The following is a 19,697-nucleotide window of genomic DNA, read 5'->3' as shown; positions in this document are numbered from 1 at the left end:
GTTCAAATTTACAGCAACAACATTTCAAGGCATGCCACCGAAGCAGTTGCAAGACAAAATACAAAACAAACGCAAAACGACGTCGGTTCACCTCCCTTTTCTCCGTCTCTGCAATTCCCACCCGCCAGACCCTCAGATCCAAAAACTCCAGCAACAGAGATGATGAGTTTCAGAGTCAGTGGGAGAAGCTAGCCGCCATCTCCTCATACCAATTTGCTGCTTCTTGCTTCAGCTGCTGTCTCTCTGCTTCAACATCTCATCACCTCAGAAATCTACTGCAAACCGTTTCTAAGGGCCATTGGGCATGCCCTTACTCAGTATCAAACCAAGACACAAAACACACACAGAGAGCCAGCCATGGACTCAGACGAAGGTAAGCTGTTCATCGGAGGGCTGGCCTAGGACACCACAGAGGACAAGCTCTACCAACGGCCTCGGCATGCCCATGGTAGCCAAATCAGACCTCTCCCATGCCTCTTACCTCCTCCGCTCCGGCGACCTCAACTTCCACAGATCACTGGTTGGTTGACCAAGCAAGGCAAGCTCTTCTGGTTCAAGGACTCAACCGTCACCCGCGGCTCCAGTCCACGTAGCGTGATCCCGGTGGCTTCCTGCCTTACAGTCAAGGGAGCCGAGGACTTCATCGCCGACTCGGAGAAGGAGAAGGAGGACTGGATCAACTCGATCGGACGGTCGAGAAATGCCAGGCTGAGTGGATGAGAATCATGGCGGGTTAAACTCGTCGTCCAACCCTCGAGCTTTGTCACCAACACCTGCGTCACATCGGATATAACCCACCAGGACACTCTGCTCCGATCGCCTTTGAACTGCACGTCGTCGAGCCTCTGCCACTCGTACGTCAAAGGAAGCAGTGACAGGGCGGTGGGCCCCTGCGAGGCAGCTCCGCTTTGTTGTACGTTTCGGGCGGGCGGTTCGTCGACCTCGTATATGACTCGGGTTGCAGCGCGTACACGAGATTTGTGAATTTGGACCGGTGGCTCGCCCTCCAGCTCCTCCCCACTGTCAAGATTGGTTTGCTTCAGCCTCTGGAGGAGATTCTCCTCCATTCTTTTGCATACCCATCTTTTCTTGTGAGTGGAGACTACAACAAACTTTACCAATTTGTTAAGGAACAAACAGAGATGCCCATGGAAATGATAACTTAAGCCTAATGGCGGGCCACGCGATAAACACAAGTTGGCTGGACAGCACAGGCACACGATATGTTGTCGAGTGCGCATGATCGCAGCCCCCACCCACCTGTTCTTAGAAAAATCCAATAAGCTCTATGTCCCTTATGCTTCCTATTACTTTATTATTTCTTTACAGTATTTAATAAATCAATTGGTGCAGGTGTGCAGATTACAGGTGGAAAGCATTTGATTTGAGAGACAAGCATGATGCCTTCCACAAACGATAATAATATTATCTGCTATACTATTTGATCGTGGTGTTAATGAGAACCCACCAATAATTGCCTTTACTTTACCGCAAATTTACTTTTACTTAAAGTAATATAATATATTATATTTACTGTATGGTGTAGGTTTATTACCCATACAACAGTATTTATTTAAAAGGGTGGTGCAGATTTATCGTCCACGCCTTTACTTTCATTTAAAAGTATGGAGCAGAATTAGTGCCCATATACGCACGTTTACTTTATGAATTTAATTTACCGCACATTTAATTTTATTTAAGGTATGGTGCGGGATTAACGTCCATACAGCAATCAATTTAATTTATGAATTTAATTTACCGCACATTTACATTTATTTAAAGTGTGGTGCGAATTTATCATCCATACCAGTAATTTATTTACCAGCAATTTATTTTATGGATTAAATGTGCTGTATGATGAGTTTTTACAGTATGCAGATCAGGACCAGAAGTTCCTTGATCCTCATCATACAATTACATCAGGACTTGAAGATCCTTGATGATGATGTTAATATGAGAGCTGGCAGTCTCTCCGGTACTATATTTGTAAACATGTGATTGGACTTGAGGGTCCTTGATCCTTGACATGTAAATAAGGACCTGGGGTTCCTTAATGATGTAACAGTACCGTATTGTTTCATAATGCCGTACACATGGATGATAACTGTACTGGCAAATGTACTGTCCACATGAATAGATAGAAATGAGAATGAAGAAACTCAGTTTCTCTACTTTCTCTCTCTCTCAATTTCCTCTCCAATTTCTCTAGATTTATAACAAAAAATTAGTTAATGCAAAACATTGTCTAGCAAAGTGAGTGCACTCCTGAACGAGTCTTAGGGGTGTATTTAATTGAGATTTTAATAGATTGTAATTACATGATTTTAATGTAATGGATTTCAGTCGGATTTGTAATTATATGATTTTACTCATGATTTTAATATATTGCAATTACATGATTTTACTTATGATTTTAATTCACTAAGATTTTACTTGTGATTTTAATAGATTGCAATTTACATGATTTTACGTACAGGCTTGAACTCTACCACCCATCATCATTCACCTAAATACATAACCCTGAAGGAATTTACCCAATTTTTTAAGACATAGATACCCAATTTTTTAGGGTTAATATAAAGATGGAGGCACAGTAACCATCAAAAGTGTAGTCTAGGGAGAGTACACCGACATCAACAATGTAACTCCCAGCATAGCCACACATGGCCATAATGAATACGTTAAAGAAACACAACACAACTGAGAAACCAACAATAGAAATACAAAAGCATAAGTAGAGGCTAGAAGCTACATCCAAAACCACCAACATCTAATGTAAAACAAATAGCACCAGAAATACAAAATAAAGAAACGTACTAAAAACTCCTAGCCTAACCCCATGACCACTCCTAGTTTTTGTCAAAGCTTGGACCAAAATTGTGGAGTGAAAAAAACACCAACATCCAAAACCACCAACATCTAATGTAAAACAGATAGCACTAGAAATACAAAATAAAGAAACGTATTGAAAACTCCTAGCCCAACCCCATGACTACTCCTAGTTTTTGTCAAAGCTCAGACCAAAACTGTGGAGTGAAAAAAATACCTTGCACCTTATCAACATTTCTTCTAGATTGTGGCTAAGGTTTCTTCTTTCTTTTTTTTGTTTTGTCCTGGTCCCAAACGTTTTGGGACAGGGAATTAGAAAAAATATTTAGCCATGTCACTGTATGTGCAGCAGCTACACATAATATATATATATTTTTTTAAAAGAGCCTCTTTGAGGCATTAGATCAAGCAACTTGTGGGCACACCGGTAGAGTTGTAGAGGGCTGTAACTCCTTGCCAGGAAATGTCTACAATGAGCAGGAGATTCTAAAAAAAAAAAAAAAGTATTGAAAATATAAGTTTTACTCCAAATAAGCTTGTCTACAAGGAAAGAATAGCTATTGAAAAATGCCCATTAGCTCCAGAAGAGGCAATATCGTCTTTCTTGTTAATGTTTCTTTATCGTCTTTTTTATGAAAAATTTATTTTATGTGCAATCGAAAGCATACAAAAATAGTGGGGGGGAAAAAAGAGTATGAGAGCATATATGAGAATCATGCATAGGAAGATGAGATTTGTTATGTGATTTGATATTTATATCACACACTCAAAAGTCTCACACAATACATCATTTAATGAAATACCTCAAAATCAGTAAGTTTTTTAATACCACGGTACTTTTTCTTATCTTTTAAAAGTCATAATTGAATACCACCGAACTTGTATTGATTATTTAAAAATCCTAATTGAATACCACCATATTTTTATTGATTACTTAAAAATTCTAATTGAATACCGCCGTACTTTTAAGCTTTAAAACAATCCATTAAAATCACAATTGAATACACCTCCTGTTTAATGGTTGAACATTCTATCTATAAACCAATGACCTAAGGTTCGAGCCTCAATTACACATCTCTCCCTTCTCCTTTCTAACTTGATAAAAAAAGAAATTAAAAAAAAATAAAATTGGGTGCACTCTGTTGTAAGTTGTGATGAATAATTGCAGAACTTCTGAAAAACAAAACTTAAGGTCAATAAGTCATAATTGCATGACATTGCTTGGATAATACACAATGGTTCTGTTTTCTTTTCTTTTTCCTTTTTTTCTTTTTGTGAAAGTGGCAAGTTTTTCATTTAGAAAAGGGGAAAATACAAGATTTAAAGATAGAAAGAACACAACCCAAATACAAAACAACAATAACAGATATAGAAATAGAAAAAATAAATCACAAACATTGCAACAAACGATCCAAACTCCTTTTGAATTCTCAGTTTATTTTTTAGAGAAGTGAATCTCCCTAATTCTAGTGAAAAATGTCATGAATTTGAGCTGAAATGGCATTGCCATTAGGGAAATTTATTTTTAACTTTAATGATGATCTAAAAACTTGATTTGCACATGAGAGTGATGCATGTGTTATATGGACACTCCCATATGTCAACCCTGTCTTTCAAGTCTCTTAACAGAACAGAAGCTTAATGAAATTGCTTCAAGTGAAAGGGAAACACCATGCCACACACATGGAAGGCAAAATAGTAAAATAAGAAGAGTTACACGTGAACATGGTTCTTCTGATTCATTCATGGGATGGAATTCGAAGGAATATCTAGGGGGTTCAAATTCAATCACATGTCACTTGTCTGGGACAGAATGAATGAGTGGAACATAAACAAACAGCTTAACGTACCCGCCATGTTCATGTTTCATATTTTTTATTTTTATCGTTTTGCTGATTTGTTTGTTTTGTCTACTAAATTTCCATTATGCGTCCAGCATGACAATCAGACTCACCGGTTTTGTAGTAACATCGACGGAATAGCTTCACGGTGAAGCTTTCCGAAATTGGCTAGTGATTTTAACGCTCTTCTTTTAGCATTGCCTTCTTAGCACTCACCTGTGTGAGAAGAAATTGTACAATATTTGTTTGTATGGCAGATGGCTAAAAGAGGAGTACCAAAATTGCTACCCTGTCCGAATTAGAGAGACTATTGTCAACAAAATTTCCGAAATCATCTTCACGTAACACGTCTTCGGATCATGTAGCAGATCTTCTTATGCCAAAAAACATCTATGTAACGCATCATTTACCATCAAGTAGAAAACAAATTTACGAAAAAGTAGTATTGGAAAAAATAGAACTCCATCAACAAGTTTACTACATGGATGAAGTCTGTAGTAGAGCCTAATCCAGTGCAGTTCCCTTCCTGTTATTAACAAAACGCAACACAACAATACCATCTAAAATCGCTATCAGCTTCCATATCATACACATTTTATGTATTCCACTTCAATGTATATCCACTTACCCATAACCCTTGATTTAAAAGAAATAATCCCGAACTAAAAGTTATCGTGTTCATCAACAGAGATCATACATCAGTTGGAGCTAAAAAATCTTGTGTTCATCAACAGGGCAACCAAAGAATGTGTTGACCCTTGCTTTACATTATAAGTTTTGATCAAACCCAATTCACCAATTCTGCATAAACTTCTCCCTCTGACTAAACACATGCTTGAGCCCTCTGAGCTATAACATTCCTTACCCTCTCTGATTGCTTCTCTTTCACATCAAACCCTCTCTTGCACAATCATCCTGTGGAGTCTTACGTTTTCTTTGTGGCCCTTCCAGTCAGAAAACAATCCACTGCTGGACCATCGCCCCTCCACCACTACAAAGAAAAGGAGGCGTTGATTTGTTTTGAGTCTTTACCTGAGTTAAAAACCAAACCAGCGGGAAAGAAATGAGATAAAGAGTTGTTTGGAACAAAAAGAAAAGGAACACAGGTGTTGTTTTCCAAGCGCGCCAGCCAAGTCATTGTTTACGAGCAATGTCCTTTTCAAATTAAAGACTTAGAGAGTATAGAATAGTTGGGAAGCAAATGGAAAAACATTGCCATGAACATTAACATTTATAAAAAAAAGTACCATGTCAATGATGTCATTCATACATACGTAGAAATACTAAGAATGCACACGAGGTGAGGTAAGTTGAGACCGTGAGAGATGAAAGCCACATTCGACATATCCATATGAAATGAGCATTATATTTCTTCAATGTACACGGAATTCAAATGGCATGTATAGCTAATGTATCATAAAGAATTTTTGTGGTCACATAATGAACTGAACTTTACTCATCTGATAAACAAGTTTTGTTGGGCATGTTAGGATGGGAGAAACCATATGGAACTACAAACCCATTGTTAAAATAACAGAAACCAAAGTAAAACAATTCAGAATCAGATACTCTCATTATGTGACCAAGCCTTGAAATGTATAGCTCTACATTGAATTTAACCAATGATTACAAACCACAAGGAAAAAATTGAGATCAAGCTTTAAAAGAGCATGTGGGAGTCCACTCACTGGATAAAACTCAATTTCTAGCACAACCAGAAGATGGGTGATGATCTTGATAATTCTCATCTAAATATGAATGTAAGAATTTACTTCAGAAGAACCCACTAAACCAATTGAAAAGAACACCCCTTTAGCTAACTTCTCTTTCTTTCTGCTTAATATATTTTAAATTTGGGCAGAAACATAAATCCAAATCCATCATAAATACCATTAAATCAATGAAACCAAGTTCAATTCAATACCTTTCAGAGCACCAATGGCCCAAGCAATTCTCTGGGTCAGCAAGAAACCCTTTTGCGCAGTGCAGTAAAACTTCCCAATCCAACAAAAGAAAAAAAGAAAACAAAATTGCAAAATAAGTGAGAGTTGTGAGGCTCTGGGTAGTGGGTATTGTTTATTTAGAAGTGGCGGGTTGAGCTTGAGTTAAGCTGTTGTTGTTCTGAGGAGGAGGAAGATGGCGGCTCAGACTCATCAACAGCAAGTTGAGCTCTTTCAAGGAAGGGCCTGAACCCAAGCTGTAGCGTAAGGTACCCAAATGCCAGTGCTCCAAGCACCACAACTCCCGATCTCATCGCATTCACTTTCGTCCTCTCCCTCATTCTCTTCCTTCTTCTTTCAGCCCCAACTTAACTTCCCACAGGTCCCAAACTAAAAAGCTGCTAGAGATACAAAGCAGGAAAGCAAATAAAACCAAACGCTGTCGTTTCACTCTCTATTTTTGAGAGCCATTGTAGGACCCACTTAAGTTTGCGAGTGTGGACGCTCAATTTTCTTCCACATAGGGGCGGCAATTTCCGACAAGACCAGATGAACGACTCAGAACCACCACAAAAAATTAGCAGATTAACCCGCAAGATTAAAATCGCATATCAAATTCGGATCAACCTGCCATGACACGTTTAATAAACATGTGAATTTATAATCAACCCGCGAAATGACCTACTTGACACGTTTACTATTTAATTTTTTATTTTTATTAATAATAATAAATATGTTCTATTCTATTCCACTGTGTACCCTATGGTAGTAGATTTCAACCCACCCAAATGAAAATCCTTACCTTAAGTTGATCTCCTCATTCTTTATTTGAATTCAACCTCCTCTCAAACATGTGACATGTTTAATAATGTGTTAAATAGGTTATTAAATAGGTAACATGTTTAACAAGATTCGAATCTGACATGACAAGTTCATTAAATGGTTTGAATTTGGATTGAGCATTCTTGACACGATATGAACCCAATACAACACGATCCATTGCCAATTCTACTTCCATATCCGAAAAACCAACAATTTTTCCGAACCATTTCACTGTTTTCACTTCCGTGTGTTGGTAAAAAAAAATTTTAAAATTAAAATTAAAAACGAAAAAAATGTTAATTTGTATGTAACCATATATACATGTATGTTGTGAGTTGAGGTAATTTGTGAAGCTTTTGCTTCAATAATATTAATATATATTTTTGCACGTCTGAGTTGGGAATGTAGATAAGCATATTAGAAACTGCTGGTATGATGGTTGCCACTCAGTCAGTCGGCTAGTGCATTTCATGTAACACACTAGACCAACAGTTGAACCATTAAGATCTTTATTAAAATTATTTGGTTAAATTTGCTAATTTGGTGTTCGTACCATAATTAATTGAGCACATTTAGTATTGAGGGACTGGTATAGAGACAGACCCACAAACTGCAGAATAGGATACATTCCAAAGAAAGCCTCTAACTTAAAGTATTGATGACGTCACCATAACCAAAAGTATCGAAGATCCATCTTCTTATGATGAGGCAACAACTTGATGAAAGTGGTTGCTGAAGGCCAAGCCTGCATAACCTAGACCTTGGGACACGAATCACTATCACAATGATTTGTCCAAAGTCCCACATTGAAACTTTAGACAAACATTCATTCTCTTTTTTCTATAAAAGAGGAATAGTACCACATTAAAAATGTGACTACTTTTTACCCTTACTATGTTGAAGAAAAATGTGAACTTCCCAACATAATTTCACCACCACTAATTAAATAATGGAATTTTATTATTTTATGTTTGACCCATTTGTGACGCGGTGTCTCTTAATTTCATCATAAAGAAACATAACGTGTGTGTTTGGTTTTGCGGCTGCCCCTAAGTCGAACCTCATGGTGCCCATGTATCCCTTGCAAGAATCAAGCCACTCGTAGTTCAAAGAATTACAATGAATAAATGACTCATTGTAAGAAAAATTTGATTTGAAATGTATTGAGTGAATTTAGTTGAATAAACCAACAATTCAATTTTGAATTGTATTTGGGGCGAATTTGATAAAGAATAAACCAATGATTCTGTCTGGATTTAAGATTTGGACGGTTGCATCTAGATTGATTCTACGTACCCTTTTGAAGGGATCAAACCAACGTAGTTCGGAATTGATTTGTGTGAAGATGGATATTTGATTTGTGGGAATTTAGTTGATGTAACTAGTGATTCAAATTTGGTTGCGGTTGCGTTTATTGGGATGCTAGACTATCTACGTACCCTTGATGGGATCAAACCAACGTAGTTCCAAAATTTGGAAATTAATGGGTAAATGTGGCCCAATAATTTAGAATTTGTGTCTTTAAGACAATTTGGAGATTTTCATAGGTAGATGACCCATGGGAAAAATTGAAAATTAATGGGTAAGTGTGGCCCACTAATTGAGAATTTGTGTTTGAGAAATTTGAATTTAATCTCATTGAAATTTGCATAGATAGATAACCAATGGGAAAAATTGGATGGTTTTGTACCATGTTCCTTGTTGTCAATGTCCAAGAAAAATAATGGGCAATTTTGATGAACCGACTAATTTTCTACAATTGATATTTGCATTTGGACCCAAATATGGCTTTGAGGATTTTAAAATTCATCTATTAATCATATAATAGGCAACTTGGGTGGCGCCTCCGTAAATTTAATGAGTGTTTATTTGATCACTCATTACATGTTTTGGACTTTTGAGAATTAATGGGCATACAACCCAATAATCTGTTTACGGGCCCTTGATATTTTGATTGACCCATGAACAACAATTGGCCCACAACTGTGGTCTTCGCGAAACAACACCAGCGTGAAACTCATCCCTTTAGGTGAACGAGTCATTATCAAATTAGGATTTCAAGAATTGGAGCTATTGTTGAGGCCCAAAAAGTCACAAGAAGCCCAAAGACATTTAAAGCCCAATATAATATATAATGTTGGTCATGCGTTAATCCAAGCTGTATTTTGGGAATTAATTCATTAAATAAATATAGAAACAGTGTGCATGCCATGCCAAGCAAATAATACATTTTTCATATGTCAATCACCTACCAAGCTCATGTGGTTTACGGGGCTTGCACAAGGGATTGTGGTGTGGAAGGTTACGGAGGTCCACAAAGCCCACAGAAGTTATTGGTACAATAATCAGTTTTCTAAGTGTTTGGTAAATTTTTTTGTAAAAGTACTGTGAGCTGTATATAATGACTAAAAAATGCATTATATTGAAATGACTTTTTTGTTAAAGTGTTTGATAAAAGGGAAAGAACTTTTTTTTTTTGTGGTAAAATGGTGGGGATTAACCCCTAAACACACAAAAACTAAATGACAGAGACAGTACGAGCTCTAGGAACTCTTAACAAATCATCATCAAACGTAGCCTCAACCCAACTACGAATCTCATCAAGCACAACAAACCCCAAATCAAAATTATAGCTCCCCTTCACTTAGCAGTCAGTCACCCTATTTTTATCCCTGTAGATGTGGTTAATCACACAATTACCCATTTGTCGCATAAAAGTGTAGCAATTGGACAACAAAGATGCCATTGGATGTAGAACAAAGAGAGAAGATTTTTTGGAGAAGTAGGATTGTAGTCGCAGAGTCCATTTCAATACGCAAATTCGAGATGCCCCTTCGGATAAAAAGTTTCAAACCAAAGAACAGCCCCTATATTTCAACTGCTAGGATGTCACCACTCCCTAGATTGGCCACAAAACCACCAATCCAATTCCCTCTATCATCGCGGATTACTCCTCCAGCACCAATGACTCCAGACTAATATATATATATATATATATATATATTTTCTTTGTATAAATATGTTTCCATGACACCCTAAAAATTATTTTAATTATAAAAAAAATAAAGTATTATGTTGAAAATTAAATATTTGTATCCAAATGCTCTAAACTAAGGTTTCAAGTTAAATCCAATATATTCCATTAAAAATAAATATTCTATCAAAGAAACAAATAAACAAAAACAGGAACAGAAAAAATAAACAAATAAAAATCAACAGCAATAAGTATTGAAGTTAAAACCCTAGAAATTAAAGAGAAAGAGGGAAGAATGAAATTGAGAAGAAATAAATATAATATGTCTCTTACCTGAGTCTTGTGACTTCTCAGGAGTGTGCTTCAATTGACTCAACAAGAAAAAACAATGGGAAGAATATAAGAGATTTAATAGAAGTAGAACTCCGTGAAAGAGATGGCGTGCATAAGTAAAGGGATGCGAAGGAGAAAACACACGAAGAGAAGAGATTGCGTGAAATAGTTTGGGGTATTTTCAGAAGTTTATAAAACCCAGCGTCTCTTCAAAACTGATTCCCGCATAATTAAAAACTGAAAGTACATCATTAGTTGCTTTCCCTTATAGCTTTCTCTCATATCAATTTTTAACAATAAACAATTTTCTCATAATTTACCAAACAAGTTGGGCTTTTCAAAATTTAAGTTTGAAAATCACTTTTATGGAATAATTGCTGTCACCCAAAGCAATTTGGAGAAGTGGGTGTTGAGGAGCGAAAGCGGAAATTAGTCTCAGGAGGTGATGGGTGTTTAATGAATTTTTCAAACTACCCAAAATAACCTTCGTTAACTTGACAATTTACATTTGTTATCCATCTCTTTTCACGTCTTCTCCCTTATTCTCTTCCACTGTTACTTTATTTTTCTTTTTGGATCAATTGAGCCATTCTCTAGAAGCTACAGCACTCAGGTAAGTTTAATATTTCATTTTACATTTCTAATTGTTGTTGATTTTCCTGGCTTTTCCCTCATAAAAGGAAAATTGTTATAAGGATGCGTGTTACATACATTTTTTATTGGGATGAATTTGTGCTTCTATTTGTTGTTGTTAACTGAGAAAGCAAAGAAAAGGTAAATTTAAGTCACGCTATTTTAAAATCCTGGATACGTTCCTGATTTCGGTGGAACTTTTGACTGTCATAATACGGGCCCACTTAAGTTTGCCAACGTGTACACTCTCTATCTTCTTCCACAGCCCAAAAAACCAACAATTTTGCCGAACGATTTCACCGTTTTGAGTGCGTTAACTCAGCAGAAATTTTTTATTTTAAAAAAATAGGAAAAAAATTAGCTTGATTCATTACAGGCTTCGCATTTCGTTGATTTTCGCAGTTCTTGTATCGGTATGTATCTGCAGTTTCTTCTTCATGGTTCACCAATTTGATAAATTTTTGGGTAAGTTCATCTTATGATAGTTTTCTTTCTTTTTTTGGGTTTTTAGTTGTAGCGAAGTGTGGTGCTTGGTCATTGATGTTAATAAAACATGGAATAAATTCTGGGTTTGGTGCAATTTATATGTTGGCTTCGTCTCCTGTGTTGAGAAGGCAACAGTTTTTGATAAGGTGTCTTGGAGATTACAGCGATCAGAACACTAACACCCATCAGAAGAGAATGCAAGGAATAAAATTCACCAGTGGAGCCTCTTTGGAGGCTGATGCTGAGAACGTTCTGAGAGCAATCACTCCGACCCTTGATCCCAATAGACACAAGGGTCAGGCTGGTAAGTGCACACTATGCTACCAGTGTCATTTCTTTAACTTTGTATACTTATTTGTCAATGATGATTGTTTTGCTTGATACTGTATAATCTAGGCAATGACTGAAAACTAAGGAATGCTGCAGCATTTTGATGTTGCTTCTAGGGAACTGACTTGCTTGCTTTCGGGTTTTTACTTGAATTGGTTTTGTTATTTGTTTTACCAATCATCTTCTAGTCAAATCTAGCTTATATTTACCCCTCAATGCTTCTCAGGAAAGATAGCTGTTATCGGCGGGTGTCGTGAGTACACTGGTGCTCCATATTTTGCAGCTATCTCAGCATTAAAAATTGTTAGTGTCCTGCTTTTTAATTTAAAACTGAAAATAAAAAGGTTGGCTGGATTCAATCAAGAATGTAGCTTATTCTAGACTGAAATGGGATAAACAAGTGATTTATGTTTTTTGTTATGCTTGGCTTGCTAATATGGTGGAACAAAAATATATTCTTCCCCTTTCAGGGTGCAGATCTATCCCATGTTTTTTGTACGAAAGATGCAGCTGCAGTCATAAAAAGCTACAGTCCTGAGTTGATTGTACACCCAGTTTTGGAAGAATCATACGGTGTTAGGTGATTTATTTTTCATAACAATTTCATATGTCCAACCAGTATATGAGCTTTATTATTGAAAGAGCTGCTAATTTTTTGAATTGATTTTTTTGTTTTTTTGTTTTTTAGGGATGATGAAAAACGTATCATCTCAGGAAAGGTTCTTGCTGAAGTTGCTAAATGGATGGAAAGATTTGATTGTCTTGTCATTGGTCCAGGCCTTGGAAGGGACCCATTTCTTCTGGTTAGCTTTTTGTTTGTGCAGTTTCTTGAGGAGCTGTCTTAGGCTAGTGTAGTGTTTGATTATGACATGTACTAAACATCTTCAACACTTTAATTTTCTGTATGATGCACGACTGGTATTGTAGTTATAATTTCTACCAAATCCCATCCAAAATGTTTCTAAGATCGAATATCATAATGCAGGACTGTGTGAGCAAAATCATAAAGCTTGCAAGGCAGTCCAATGTCCCAATTGTCATAGATGGGGTATGCAATCACAAGTGTCTCTATCATCCTTATGGTGTATTTAATCATTCTTTTTTCTTATCTGTAGTTTTCAGTACAATTGTAGCTATGAATTTGTCTGCTGATGGCATAATCTTTTCCAGGATGGACTCTTTCTTGTTACAAACTCTCTTGATCTTATAAGTGGATATCCTTTGGCTGTGCTGACCCCAAATGTAAATGAATACAAGCGCCTTGTACAGAAAGTTTTGAGTTGTGAAGTAAATGATGAAGAAGCTCATGAGCAACTACTATCTCTTGCAAAAAGGTGAACAGACTTTTTTGTATTGTGTTGGCGGGTGCTTAATCTTATACTTACATCTCAGGATAAAATATTAAGAACTTATTTGGTTCAGAAGTTAGTAAGGATGTTTTACAAATACATACTTGTCATAATCAGTATGTATCAAAATCGTGTTGGCTTGCATTCACCGTATGTCTGTGTTTTAGCATCTGTACAGGCAGCAAAGGTTGATCTGGCATTCCTTCGGGGTCTTAAACCATCTGATTATTTATAAATCAAAATGGGAAGTAGATGAAGTTGTGCAGAATAGTATGTTAAATCAGCTTCTGAATAATTCCCTCATTTCCACTTCACACTAAGGCTTTTTTCTTTATAATGTATTTTGTCCCATGCTATAAAATATTTTCAGATTTTTTTTTTTTTTTTTTTTTTGTCATTTGTCTTTGTATGTTTCCATCCAATGATTATCGAGTTTTATGGAACTTATTGAAGTGTGGACCCTTTCACTGTCAGGATTGGTGGTGTAACTATGCTTAGGAAAGGAAAATCTGACTTCATAAGTGATGGTGAGACAGGTATATAACCATATATGCCAGTATGTTGTGTGTTGAGATGGTAAATAGTGAAGCTTTTGCTTAAATAATGTTAATATTCCATGAATTTATCTTTTTTCGCATCTCAGTTGGGAAATGTAGATAAGCATATTGGATACTGCTGGTATGGTTGCCACTTAGCCAGTCGGCTAGTGCATTTCGTGTAACACACTAGACCAACAGTTGAACCATTAACACCTTGATTAAAGTGACATGAAGTTGAGAACTTGGCGTACGTCTTATGTTTTGTGTCCATGAAGATGATTTTTGACTTGAAACTGGGCCATGAGAAGGGTTCCATTTGTCTTTCTTTTTTTTTGTTTTTTGTTTTTTCTAAAAGTTCTACAGCTCACATGATTTGTGGTTTTTTGATATACTGCCAACTAAATCCAAGACTTTTTATTTCCTTTCCTTTAGGTTTTGTAAACATCCCTATTGCATTCCCAGATATGGAAACCTCAAATTATTGAACTCTGACATCAGATTATTTTTGCAGTCAAATCAGTGAGCATCTACGGTTCTCCTCGAAGATGTGGTGGGCAGGGTGATATACTTTCTGGAAGGCAAGTTTTTCATTCTGACTTTTGCGATTTTATTTCTGAAAAAAAAAAACCATTATGGCATACATTGACGAGTTTATATGTGCTGAATTTGCTATCTTCTCCTAAGGTTTCCAGTTTATTTTTCCCAAAAGAATGCATAACCCCAATACCATAATATGCTTATGAGAATGAGAGAGAGATAAATTAGAGTATAACAAATTTCACTACTAGTCCTGGTGACCTTGTTGTGAATTCCATAGTCACGAGGTGATGGACACTAGCTGATGCTTCTGCCTCTAAAACTCAGATTTTGAGAGATTACCGAATGTCATGTTCTGTTGTACTGATGGATAACTAACTTTAACATACAAATCTGATGTGTTTGGTTACTCCAGTGTCGCTGTATTTCTATCTTGGGCCCGTCACGCTATCAGAGATGGGGACTCGAGTATCAGGTTTTACAGTCCTAGTATCTGTTCATATCTTTGATTCCTTACAGCCCTCATTTTTGACAATTGATTTTACCCAATTGTATTGTTACAGTTCCAAAAACCCCGCAATGTTGGGGTCCATTGCTGGGTCGGCTTTAATGAGAAAGGCTGCATCCCTTGCTTTTGACAATAAGAAAAGGTCAACCCTCACTACTGATATCATCGAGTACTTGGGAAGAAGGTAGTTCCCCCTAAAATAAAACGATTTTCATGTGCGGATTTAGAGTTATGTGTAAGACTTAACTTTCTCTATTGCAGTTTGGAGGATATTTGCCCAGTTCGTTGATGCCGTTGAATTTCAGATGATAGAGTTGGATCTACACATTCAGAGAGACATTAGTTCAGTTGCCAGAAGAACCAAATTTTCTTCCTTTAAATTAAATCACACCTTTCCAGACTTTGTCTTGTATATAAAGAGAGTGCTGTTATTGCCTGTTCTTTTTTGGGAAATCTGGATGAAAATGCTATACAAAAAGGAGGGTTATGACATATAATAAGGATGAATGTTTCATGAGTCTATAAGATATGCTGCAAAGGCAGTGATGTTTCTAAAGCCAGAAACCTCTGTTATATTTTATTTCACTTCTTATTATGAACAGCCATATGACGCAAAAAAAGTAGCATAAATCTACCCCGATAAATATCCTTGTTGCGTACAGAGCTGAAAGGATACCATCTAAGGAAGACTTCTGGACTTGCCTGGAGAAGGAAAAACACAAAATTTATCTACAGTAGCAGAAGCGCACAAGTTTTTCAGAGTCTTTTTCAAATAGCAAGACCCAGCACTTTGTAGCTGTAACAAATGGATATAAAACATTTTCCGGAAGCCTTCTACGCGGCTGCATTCTGGCTCCACCACAACCAACCCAAGACGCTATTATGCAACATCACCTCCTTTGCCGGCTCCATCAACCGCTCGATAGCTTGTTTGTGGGACCTTGTCGAGATTCTCCACACAACCACCCCAAGACTCTGCGGCGTAAAGGCTCCACCGTGACCCGCACTATAAGTTGTTGCACGACCGGGTTATGGACCTCTTAGTGGAGCAGTTGAAGTCTGATATTGACAAATTGAAGCAGCACAGGCTAAGGATGGAATTGGAATCCGAAAATGATGATAAAGAAGATGGTACTACTCTGCTTTTCATTAGCCAGGCTGCAGAATGCTGCACTCCCGGGAGCCCTGAAGAAGACCACGCCGCCCACGCCATTTTGCTGTTGAAAGCCTTGGAAGAAGGCTTTTCCCGTTAGAATCGGATCAATCAGAAGAATGGGAACGACTTAGGAAGGAGTTTTTGGACAAGGGCAGAACCAGTGAGCTGTAGCTCAATGTGGTTTTTTAAGAAAAAAATATAAAACCTATATATCTAATTTATTTTCAATATTAGCCTAGTCAGTGTCGTTGTACAGATTATCTTATTTTCATTTTCAACATTTAAGTAAATGGTTAAGTTTACAATGTAAATAAGAAAGTACCCCCCATTTGGATTCAAATAAAAATACTAGAAAATCAAATTCCCACCAAATTAAAATATGAAAAATCGGTTTTAGTGCAAAATACGATTTAGGCTAAAAATGATGGCTCATTAAGTCAATATATACTTCATACTAAAATCCATAAAATTAAGTTTTCTTATTTGATGTGTGAGGAATAAAAGCCGCCAAAAATTATCTTGAGAAAATGATTATTCTGAAAACTCATTTACATACTTAGTCAATATTTTTACATAAAACAATTTTTCACGTATGATATGAATGCATGAAGAAACCTAAGGTCAATCTAAGTAAAAAGCCTTAGATGTTCAATCCACAATAGTGTTAAACCCTATTTGGTTTATGTTAAAACTAATTGAAAATTAGTCTATAGAGTTATGAACTAGCTTGGTTTATATGATTTAATGTTTATTTTTATTTCTAGAAAGACTATAGAAATTGTAAGTACCAAAAAAAATAATCATTAAATTTTAAGCAAATAACTTTAGCTAGCTCACCCGTTGAAAAATTCCTGGTTCTGCCATTGTTTTTGGAGCCCTTGACCGAGTATAGTCGACGCATGCATGGATTCCATTCAAGAGCCCTGTGTGGTCAATAAGTATTTGGAGGAGGTGAAAGCAGGAGGCAGCATCATAAAGCCGGATGCATTGCTTCCAAATCATATCATAAGATATGTAAAAGATGAGGATGTTGGGGAAGCAGCTGAGATTCAGTGGAAGGCAATGATGGAGAACATTTACCTAAAGCAAAAGCAGGGGAAGGAGAACAAATTTAAAAACTGCTTAGTGTGTAACATCAATTACATGGGCGAACCAAGCACAGAATTGGCGGCAAGTTTGGGAATTTTGGTGTCTGAATTGAGTGAAGAGCCGGCAAAAGAACTCCAACTTTGCTTGCGTAGTTGTAAAGCAAACTGAAGCACACAACACAAACACACGAGTGGGCCGTTTGCGTTTGGGTGCTTTTTGACAGTGGCACTTTGGTTGGTTTAATTTATTATGTCTAATAAAAATTTAAAAGTACATTATAATTAATTATAATAAAATATTCGTTCCCCCAATGAGATTAGGAAACAGGAAACTATAAATACATATGTAGTGTGGGGCTTTTGTAAACACTAGCTACTGTGATTTAGGGTTTCCAAATTTTGCTATAATCTTTTCTCTTTCAGACAAGATGAAGTGCGTTTGCGATCAGGCTTTGAAGGAACAGCGATGCGAGCAAGAGCCTCCTGTTGACGACTTTGGTGGCCTCGCTTGCCCTCCGCTGGACGACCTTGAAGCTGTCTTCATCCTTGAAACCGTGACTTTCAATCCTTCCAAGCTGTTCGACGACGTCAAACTTGATGACCACGACATGGCAATTCAAGGGAAGCCCAAGAAACCACCATCCCACGGCAAAGGGGAGAATTTGGAGACCGTCCGCTTGATGCTAAGTGCACCACCTTGTTCTTCTTGTCTACAAAACCCTAAGGAGACCACAAAATCTTATCCTCATCATCAACGGCAAGACTAGGATGATGAAGAGAAGTTGAAGAACAGTAAGCGAAGCTTCACCAAAGCTATCACCAAGCCTCAGTGAGCTTTGACATCCTCTGTGCAGTGCATGCAGTCCATGGGTTTGGTTCTCTTACAATTCCCTTTCCCATTATGCTACCTGGCTTGGCTACTATCATCTTTTTGGCAAATTGTAGATGATGACCATTGACCAATTAATGTGTGGAACCCACACTTATACTATGTGGTCAATTGAGCCAAAACACACGACATAACTAATGAATGCATCTTAATTTATTTAAAATATTAGTATAAACGACACTTGTATGTTTATGTTCAATAATAAGTTATCAATGTCATCCTCTCATTGATTTTTAAAAGATACAAATATAATCCAACCTAATTGTAATTATATTTTTAATCTTAACCATCGTTATAGTATATTTGTTTAAAAGTTGTTTGAATGACACTTACATATTTCAATAAAACGACATGTTGTTCACTTTAGATTAATAAACTCTAACCAAACACACATCTCTCTTAAATTTAAGTTTGTTTCCTTTTGCTAGACTCTTAAATTTAAGTTAACATATTAAAACTAGAATAGACTCATCCAGAGTACATTAAAATTAAAGGATAAACGTATTTTTTATGTCGCATCCATCTTAATTTATAATAAACTTATAAAAATGAAACATAAAACATAAAAACATATAACTGCTGCTACTGCAATGGACTCTTCCCTGTCAATGGTGGTGTTGCTGCTACGATGGCCTTTGACTTGGTTTATATCACATGTCCATACCCTTCCATTTTAGCATCCCTGTTAACAACAAATATATAAGTATTTATATTTTTTTTAACACAATTAAAATATGGGGGCGGATCCGTGGCACCATATTTTTGACACAACTTTTGACACAAATTTTGAACCCTTAGATTTAAGCACTATTAATGGCTCAGATTAAATCTCACAGCTAATTTATTATTATCTTGGAAATAATACATTTATTCTAATTATTATTATTTTAATCTAATAATTATGAATTGGACTGTCTCCAAATTCTACATCCCCCTTCCTCCATGCCCAGCGTAATCTCCTCCACAGCCTCGATGTGCCAAAAATCTCCATTTGCCTACTGCTAGTTATATGCAATTACTTTCTCTCCACTCAGAATCAAAACGAATTTGGGGGAGTTCCATGGAGGGCAGGGTAATCATGCTCTTAGGTTCTTGAAATTTCATTGGGGATGATCAAAATGAATCTCAATCAACTAACTGCTTGATCCTTTTTTTGTTTTTCTCAGCAAGGGGAAATAGAGGTTTTAATTTAGCAGCACCAGAAAAAAAAAAAACGAAAAAAAAAATTACAAAGATCAACCTTCCTCCTCCCTACGTCAATCTTCCCTACTGGGTATTTGATTTTGCTATATGGGTTGGGTTCGTTGTTTCTTGTTATGGAGGAAAATAGTGTGTGGGCAAAAAGAAGAGAGAAGTAAAAAAAAGGGAAAGTCATGAAAAAGAAGAAGAAGATGTCGTGAGATAGAATGTTGATGCTTTTAGGAAGAAGTGAAAATATAAATG

At 36.6% G+C, this 19,697-nt stretch overlaps 1 protein-coding gene and 1 long non-coding RNA gene across 5 annotated transcripts; one reads left to right on the top strand and one right to left on the bottom strand.

The window, feature by feature from the left end:
• On the bottom strand, nucleotides 5,132–7,210 carry LOC109946437. The gene is made up of 2 exons (XR_002269583.1): nucleotides 6,595–7,210; nucleotides 5,132–5,702 (listed from the first exon to the last, which is right to left on the bottom strand). It is a non-coding gene; the product is annotated as an uncharacterized LOC109946437 (long non-coding RNA).
• LOC18788705 (ATP-dependent (S)-NAD(P)H-hydrate dehydratase) lies at nucleotides 11,613–15,701 on the top strand. 4 transcript variants are annotated; one of them, XM_020555662.1, is made up of 12 exons: nucleotides 11,613–11,785; nucleotides 11,884–12,162; nucleotides 12,415–12,491; nucleotides 12,659–12,768; nucleotides 12,877–12,991; nucleotides 13,174–13,236; nucleotides 13,359–13,522; nucleotides 14,012–14,073; nucleotides 14,588–14,654; nucleotides 15,029–15,088; nucleotides 15,177–15,305; nucleotides 15,383–15,701. In XM_020555662.1, exons 2-12 carry the CDS (start codon nucleotides 11,913–11,915, stop codon nucleotides 15,408–15,410), a joined length of 1,125 nt encoding a protein of 374 aa, XP_020411251.1. In that variant the 5' UTR covers nucleotides 11,613–11,785; nucleotides 11,884–11,912; the 3' UTR covers nucleotides 15,411–15,701. The 4 variants fall into 4 exon arrangements, with proteins under 4 accessions (XP_020411251.1, XP_020411254.1, XP_020411253.1 ...); XM_020555665.1 differs by having other exon boundaries at nucleotides 11,615–11,837; nucleotides 12,023–12,162; XM_020555664.1 differs by having other exon boundaries at nucleotides 11,616–11,837; nucleotides 11,994–12,162.

Source organism: Prunus persica, chromosome G1 (assembly GCF_000346465.2).
Source record: "Prunus persica cultivar Lovell chromosome G1, Prunus_persica_NCBIv2, whole genome shotgun sequence".
NCBI classification, from domain to species: domain Eukaryota; kingdom Viridiplantae; phylum Streptophyta; class Magnoliopsida; order Rosales; family Rosaceae; genus Prunus; species Prunus persica.
The sequence above is the reverse complement of the archived record's forward strand: the minus strand, read 5'-3'. Positions and strand labels throughout refer to the sequence as shown.